This window comes from Lutjanus erythropterus, chromosome 22 (assembly GCF_056507025.1).
Source record: "Lutjanus erythropterus isolate fLutEry1 chromosome 22, fLutEry1.hap2, whole genome shotgun sequence".
NCBI lineage: Eukaryota > Metazoa > Chordata > Actinopteri > Lutjaniformes > Lutjanidae > Lutjanus > Lutjanus erythropterus.
The window spans coordinates 27,227,513-27,236,097 of record NC_139338.1 but is presented as its reverse complement, the minus strand read 5'-3'; the positions used below and the strand labels follow the sequence as shown (position 1 = coordinate 27,236,097).

At 38.7% G+C, this 8,585-nt stretch overlaps 1 protein-coding gene across 1 annotated transcript; it reads right to left on the bottom strand.

The window, feature by feature from the left end:
* Nucleotides 1-2,029: 2,029 nt before the first annotated feature.
* ifng1 (interferon gamma 1) lies at nt 2,030-8,264 on the bottom strand. The gene is made up of 4 exons (XM_084710863.1): nt 7,971-8,264; nt 6,425-6,496; nt 3,877-4,146; nt 2,030-2,973 (listed from the first exon to the last, which is right to left on the bottom strand). Exons 1-4 carry the CDS (start codon nt 8,088-8,090, stop codon nt 2,827-2,829), a joined length of 609 nt encoding a protein of 202 aa, XP_084566989.1. The 5' UTR covers nt 8,091-8,264; the 3' UTR covers nt 2,030-2,826.
* Nucleotides 8,265-8,585: the final 321 nt, after the last annotated feature.

The window sequence follows — 8,585 nt, the reverse complement described above, 5'->3', positions numbered from 1 at the left end:
ACAATTTTGAGGTACTTGTTTGACAGCTACAGTTACTAGATTATTTGCAGATTGATATTTTATATTAAAAACACACAATAAGCATAGAAAATACAATATTTTTATTAAAGATTAAACATTTTTTACTCATGAGTCCTCATAGGAAATCAGTATCTAGTTGCAGCTCCTTGTCTATGAGTAGTTATTTATAATTTTATTTAAATAACTGAGGCCAAATGATGTGAAATTATCCAATAATTTGCAATAAACAGAGATGGTCTTTCCAGCAGCAGAAGATAATTGTGATTGGCCAAGGTGCAAATACTGTTTTGTGCTTCACTCTTTCTAACTGCCAGCAGAGGGCAACTCCACTGGCTGCAAAGAGAAGTTAGATTGTATGTACCCTTATGGGGAAATTAGCCTGATTTATGACCTCAGCAGACAGTTTCTTAAAGAGCTTATGGTCTAAATCAATAGTTTCACGTCCTCTTCGTTACAGCAAGATTATGGTCCCATTTAGAGTGAAACAGAAGATTAAAGCAGGGTATGATTTAGAGCAGGGTTACTGTGTGATTGACAGGTCATTCTCAGTGACTCTGTCCAGTCATGAAACTCAGATCAAACAATTTAACGTGCTGTTTAGCTGTAGTACAAGACAGATTGTGGCAAAGGTCTCAAAAATCAGATCAAACTGTTGGTCAAATATGGATCAATATTCCTTTACTGGATTGCCTATTTGTTTTAAGACTGTGACCGTGCAGGCTGCTATCATTAATATTATATTATTAGCAGATGACACACACATACCTTGCTGTGTAGCTCTACTATTTCCATCACTTCCATGGCAGCGGTGCACAGGCCTGTGACGGTGCACCAGATGCACCATCTGGCAATAGGTCTTTCTTCTTAATCATCCCACAACCCCTCCAATTTATTTCGAGATCTCTTGGAGTTCCCCGAGGCTCAATCACTGGCCGTTTCATTGAACATTTACGTGCTGCCATTATACAAGACAAAACAGATTATAGTCAGATTATACTTCTTTATGCCGATGACACTCACTTGTGTCTAGCAGTGTTGCCAAGTGACGATAGTCATATGAATTTAAAAAACAAAAACAATGACAGTTTTTCAAACTTTTTTTTAAACTTTTCAAACTTGCCAGGTGACAAAACAATCTCAACTCAAGGTCAACTAGCTGTTCTGGAGCTTTCGATCATATCATCTTGGCCAGTTGTTGTGGGAATATAGATGTTGAAATCTCTACTTTTTCTGTGCTCTTTCATGACCTTTATGGACCTCTTGTCTACGTAAAAGGAAAAAGTTGAGTGAGTAAGCGCTACTATTTCCGTCCCTTCCATGGCAGCAGTGCATGGGCCTCTGACAGTGCTCCACATGCGTCTTCCGGCACCGGGTCTTTTCTTCTTTATCATCCCACAACCCTTCAGATTTATCTTGAGACCTGTTTGAGGGGCCCAAACCCTAGGTTGGAAAGCATTGCAATGAAGTGTGGAGTTCCCCAAGGCTAAATCATTGGGCCTGTTTCATTTAACATTTACGTGCTTCTGTAATACGAGACAAAACAGTAAGACACTCGCTTGTATCTAGGAGTTTTGCCAAGTGACTGTAGTCATAAATTTAAATATAAAAAGACGATAAAAGTTTCAAACCTCTTGATCTTAGACATACCAGATGACAAAACAATCTGAACTCAAGGCCAAACTAGCTGTTCTGGAGCTTTCGATCGTATTATGTTGGCCAGTTGTTGTGGGAATATAAATGTTCAAATCCCCACTTTTTCTTTGCTCTTCCATGATATTTATGGACCTCATGTCTATGGTGTCTTTGCTACAAGAAAGAAGTCTGAGAGTCAAGTAATCTTGGCTCTCTGTTTTAGAACACCGAGAAAACAAAAGAAATCTTGGCGGAATCAATAAACTCTAATAGCCACATTGAATGAATTACAAAGTCTCATCATCCACCCCCCAAAAATCACAGTAAGAATCAGAAAATGAAGTTCATTCTGTTTTATTCAATTGCATTTGTTTGCATGTGCCAATCAATAAATATAAAATAAATAATCAACAATCAGTCACAGTAATATGATTCAATATTAAATAGACAACTTAAATATAAAATAAATAGGAAAAATACAAAAATATTAGGATAGTACAAAAATCCCTGAAGTGTGCAGTACTTCTACTACAGCTGCAGAGTAGTGAAGTACTCCAGTTCTGTACCTGATTGTTCAGAGGACCTGTAGTACATTCAGTACTGTAAACATCATCATCAGCATCATCAATACTGTGTTCATTACAACTTACGAAGGGAAATCAACTGTGATTCCCGCAGAGCTCTGCAATAAAAACCTTCAATCAGAAAGAAATATAAAATACTATTATTTTATCTGGCTGATTTTGTGAGCATTAAATCATTAGCAGTTTTAAAAATAGGCAAAAATCAAGTATTCCCAGGTGATATTGACAGATACTCTGACTGATGAAGAGAGTAAAACTCAATGTTGAATACAATTAGTTATCAGTTCTCAGGATCCTGCAATGACAATTCATAGGATCAAACCGCCACGCTGCTTTCAAGTATAAAGCACTGAACTTCTTCAAAAAATTCATGAATTTTACAAAACTACCACATTTATTAGGCTTACGCTGCTGGTTCACTATCATTATAATAAATATATATAAAATAATCTCTTCAATAACCTTATAAAACAGAAACAAATCTAAAAATTTGGCTGGCTTGAATTCACATCTGTTTTTTACTGTTGCTATCACTTCTTGCTTCTTTTAGTCTGCTGCTGGTGACATCTCTGTTGTGCCTGTTCGTGTTTCAGGCTCTCGGATGAGTTTTGACTTTCCTTGCATGCCGCCGCCGCCGCCTCCTCTTCATCACGTTGTTTTCAGACAGTGAGCTTGCCTCCTCATACAGCCACGGCAGCTCCCACAATGCCTTGCTCTGGACGACAGCGTTATTCATCTGGAGGAGGGAGGGACATGAGAAAAAAGATTTAACGTTAATTTGTCAGAGTCAAATGGTGCAGTTTGACCTTGGAAATAGTCATCAACAGAATGAAGGCCACAAGACGATGCTCAGCACTCAGCACAGAAAATTGGACCTTTTGATAGAACTTTTTTTGGTCCAAGGCAACTTTGCATGCAAGCTGAAAAAAACTAAATGTGGAGTTCCCCAAGGCTCAATCATTGGGCCTCTTTTATTTTACATTTGCATGCTTCCATTGTGCAAAATGAAAAAAAAATGCAATTATATTTTATGCAGATGACACCCAGCTGTACCTAGCATTGTCCCAAGTGACTTAGCCTGCCCTAAGTTCCAACATAAACTTTTTAAAAGCCTTGCTTTGATGGCCATAAGGTTGTAGGTTGTAGTTTAAGCTCTACATAGGCACCCCAAAAGTCCTACAGAAACCTTTCATAAGCTATTTTAAGCTTTACTTCAGCTCTACATAAACTGTCTTAAAGGCCTCCTTCAAGGCCTACCTAAACGTTCTGAAAGCCCTAATTTAATGCCTACATAAACCCCTAGAAAGGCCTGCTTTAAGGCCTACTTAAACCACATGAAAGCTGTAATTTAAGGCCTATGTAACCCGTCTGAAAGCGCTAATTTAAGGCCTACATAAACCTTCTGGAAGGCCTAATGTAAGGTCTACATAAACCTTCCAACAGGCCTCCTTTAAGGCCTACATGAACTTTTAGAAAGCCATCCATAAACCATTCGTAGTCCATGAGCCTTAATTTTAACCTGCATAAGGCACTCCTTAGGTCTAGAACAGTATCAGTTCTACCCATGTTAGAAAGCCAACAGTGAGACATATGCAAATAAATATTTTTTGTGTCTCTCAGCGTGAGTCTGTGTCTCTACCTTGACTTTGCTGAGAGCTGACAGCCCCTGCAGCAGCTTCGCCTGCTCTTGGTAACGTTTTATCTTCAGGTCCTTGACCCTGCCCAGTATGAATATCAGCTCCTCCCTGATCTTTTCAGTCGGTATCGTCTCAGAGTTACTGGTGGTGCCGGTGCTGGGTTTGACAGTGGTGGAGGGACCCACGTTGTTCGTGGTGGGCAGCTGATTCAACATGTGGTCAAACAGCTTTTCATAAGTCTCCAAAACGCCACCCATAAACAGCATCTTTGCCTGAAACACAGGGAATCATACAAAATGTTAGTTCTGGTTTCTAGATGATGATTTCTACATGTAAAAGTACAAATTTAGTTATCTTTTCTGGCTTTCAACTTTGTACCAGCCTGGCAGTGCTGAAAACGTTCAGTGGAAACACTCTGTGGTTTCCCCTCACACACAGGAGTTAAATTAAGGGTAGAGTGGGCCTTAAGGGGAAATGTCACTCATTGACAGTTTAACATGAACGTCTCAGTCCAACCTGCACTGGTTTGATTCGATCTATATTGAGGCAATATGTATTTTCACTTAAGTTAACTGTTGCCTAAAGCAGTGTTTCACCTCTGATGAGTCACACGAGGACGTTACGCTGGAAAAATTTCAAAGATGGTGAAATGTAACACCTGTGGTGTTGTGGGGAGGCAGAAATCATAATGTGAAAACCCAGAGGAGTATGTGGGATGGATGGCCTTTAAGTCTCTGCTAAATACCAGCCCAGGGGCATGTCATAGAAATTTCCTAACGAGCAGGTAACTATTTGGTAACCATCTGATGAGGAGGGAAAAGCATTTACAGATGCGCAGTTCTCAAGTTGATGTATCTAACTTCCAAAAGTCTCAAATAAAGTCTCCAAAGTCCTAACTTTCACTTTTCCACCTGCAGTAGAAGCTAACTAGCTAATGGTTGTGTTTGCTAACAGTAGCTAATGGTAGTTTTAGCTAACAGCAGCTAATAGTAGTGTTAGCTAACAGTTTAGGAAATTAAAAAGTCCTGTCTTACATTCTTCCTCTCTTGCTACCAAAAATATGTAAATATAACAAAAATCCATTCTTATCTTATCTTATCTTATCTTATCTTATCTTATCTTATCTTATCTTATCACTTTATCACCAAAATTCAAATCAATAAGCACTGTCTAATTATTGATTATCTACAAATCATTATCTTGTCTGTTTTGCTGAGGTGGAACAGAAAGAGAAAACAAAAACACACTCAACCTAAACCTGAACTGATTTATATTGTATCTATTTTGTATCTATTTATTTAATTTAATGTTTATTTTCATAGGCGCAGGTTTATAGGCAGTTTATTTTATCTTGCCTAGACATTAGACATCATGTTAACCACAAAAGGCCTCAAGGAGCAAACTGAAAGCGCTGCAGACTGCAACATAAACATTTTTAGGCTGGTGTTTGGTGGTTCGACTGTTGTGTCTGCGCTTGGTTCTCAGAACCAACCATAAAGTGGCTTTTGAACTAATGTTGGCGAAGAGTGAAAGTTTGATTTGGAGCCTGAGAATGATTGCATAAAGGTTTCACAGTGCTGAACCAGCAGGAAAAACAGCCACAAAAACCTCAAAACAAACTCCAGTGTGGCCTGAGGAAAACACCAGCCTGCTGCTGACTCAGGGATTAAATAAATATCAACTTGAAGAGTATCTTAAAGCTTAAAAACTCCTTCATTGTGAAACTGACTGCAACCTAAAGCTCTTTAATAGACATTAAAACACCCTGAGTCACATTTATGCATCCTCATGCGCCAGTTCAAGTTCAGGTTTTGGGGAAATACGCTTTTTGTCTTCTATTTGAGAGCTAATGAAATTGAGAAGATCACTACCACTGTCATGAGTTTGCATTAAATCACTGAAGTCAAGAGGCAGTTAGCTTAGCTTAGCATAAAAAACTGGAAGCAGGGGGAAAACAGCTACCTTGTCACCATCAAATATTAAAAAATACACTTACCAACAGCTCTAAAACTCACTAATTAAATGTGTTGTTTCTTGTTTGTTTAATTTGTACACAAACATAAACGTGTTAGATGCTTATGTACAAATAGTGCATAAATGAGTCTATCTGGAGGTCTGCTGGTAGGTGTATTTTTTTCACTTAACATGCAGCCAGGCTACCTGTTTCCACCTGCATCCAGTCTTTATGCTAAGCTAGGCTAACTGCTTCCTAAAGAACATGAGAGTGGAAGATTCTTGAAGGTAAAGACTTTTGACACGTATTTACAAGGTGTACCGTCCACATTTGAGCAACAAGGTACCTGCGTCAGACTCGGGTCGGGCTTGGTTACTACTCACTCAGACTTGGGTCAGAATCAGACTGAAGTATTCAGTCTGAGCGTCACTCTAAGCCTGACAGGCTCAGTTCAGGTCAAAAATCCAACTGTTTCTACATGAAACTTTATTGACACCTCTCTATGAACCTTCCACAGTGTTTGTAATGTTTTATAGATATTTATTTAGATTCTTTGGATGCTGAAGAGGAGAGAAGGAGGAGAAGTTGTTATTTACCTCCATTTTGCCAGACAGTGGTTCTCTGGAGAAGACAGGGTTCCCGTCAAATCTCTCGTCATCTGTAATTTTCTGCAAAAAAAAGGACAAAGAAGGTGTTTTTCAGGTCAGGGTTGATGTAAATCAAGCTTTAAGGATCCAGATGATTTTTTATGCACAAACCCAAGAAATACAAAAACAAAGATTGCTTTCAGAATTGTGATTACTGGTGCATTCAGGGACAGTCAGACATGGGTAATTGCAGAATTGTCTGGTGCAAAGCTTTTAATTGATGAGCTGAAGTACCTCGCAAAACAAACTAATCCAAAAGACAAAAAAATAACCAAACACAAATGTGAAAAGCATCTGTCACTGTTGACGATCTAAGAGATTTCATGCTGTGAAAAAAAAAACATAATATGAATTTTGTGCTTTCTTGCAGTTATACTTTCACTGACCCTGTCCTTACTGGTGCATTCAAAGACATTCAGACACTCAGTCATCAGATCAAAGAAAGATCAAAGAAGAGATAAATAACAATCAAACAAGTTGTGAAAAAAGTTTGGATGAATTTGGTTTCCTGGACTTATACATAGAAACTGTCTTGTTTGTGTGTTTAAGGACACTCAGACAAACAAATGCAAAGCATGATGCTGCATTTTCAATATAATTTGTAGTAAAATGAATACATTTCATTGAAAGACATTAAAATGATTATTGTGGGAATTTGCATGTGCATATGATGTGTAGGCCAGGACATCTCTGCAGCAGGACAATACTTAATTTAAAATAGTGTTTTGATGCACACTTTGCATTTAAAATATTGCATCTGCCATATTGTGAATTTGATAAAAGAAATTGTTCAGCCTTTTAAAAAGGTTGCTTTCTGCATCTGTCTCTCAAATCTCAGAAGTCTGAGTGTCCCTGAATGCACCATCAAAGACTCTATCTCTGCTCTCTGCTGCATTACCACATGATTATAATATAATTTGCATAGAGTTAACTAACTGGAATACAGTGGTTGAATAATAATGATTATGATAATTAGGTCACACTTTAATTTATAGTACACTAATAAGCCATACTTTGTGTCAAGTTAGATGAAAACTAGAAATAATATTTTCTGTATTAGACCCTTAGTAAGTAAGTAAGTGGCACATAATACACTTTACAGTGCAGTTGTATTGTAATATGTTCCTAATTATTCTCTAATAAAGAACACTGTACCACTGTTTAAAAAAATAAAAATAACTAAATAATTTATAAAACATATTATTTATAAGGTTTGCCTAATTAGACAGCTTATTACATCTAATTAGTGTAAAGTGCAACCAATATTTGCAGCTAAAAACACCAGAATAATCCTTTAAATTTACCTATAGTTCATGCAAAACACAAAAAGGTGTGTGTGCGCATGTGTGTGTGTATTTGTGGTGAGAGCATCAGTGTGGGAAAGACACAGGAGGAAACGCCAGTATTTGAAGTACTGCACTGCAGTACAAGTGAGTACAAGCAATAAGAGCATCAGTAGAAGTAGAAGTACTTGCAGTACTGTCAGTATACTCACATAGTGCTGCAGGAGGTTCTGGATGGTTCTGTTCATCCTCAGCGGGATGTGGGACCCTCTGACCTGACATACAGCCAGCCAGAGAGACAGACAGACCACTGCCCTCACCGTGGTAGCCATCGTTATCACCACTTGAAATAAGTAACCCTACGTTCTGGTCGCTGGTTCGATTCCCAAAGCTGCCCGGGGCGACGGTCCGTTAGTATCCCTGTCGGAGTGCTGCTGCTGCGGATGATGGAGAAATGAATGGCTGAATGGTAGTCGAGAAACTATCTGACTGGTGTGTGACAGCAGTGTGTCTCTTGCCCCGAAGTTGGCTCAAACTGTTTGACTCGTCATGAAAGCTTTTATTTATAACTCGCTGAGTGAGTGAGGCAAAGGAACCAGAGAGACATAGACACACACAGGCGAGAGAGAGAGCGATGATCTAGGTGTGAAAAATGTGGTTTAGCAGTTTCCTTTAAATCACCAAACTTCATAGAAGTGGGTGAGGGGTCTCCCACTCATGCATGTCAAACACCAATCATCAGCTTGCTGCAGAAATGCACATCGGTGGGTTTATTGTAACTACTGGTCATACTGGTCAAACTGGGAACGGGCACTGATAGAGGCCCG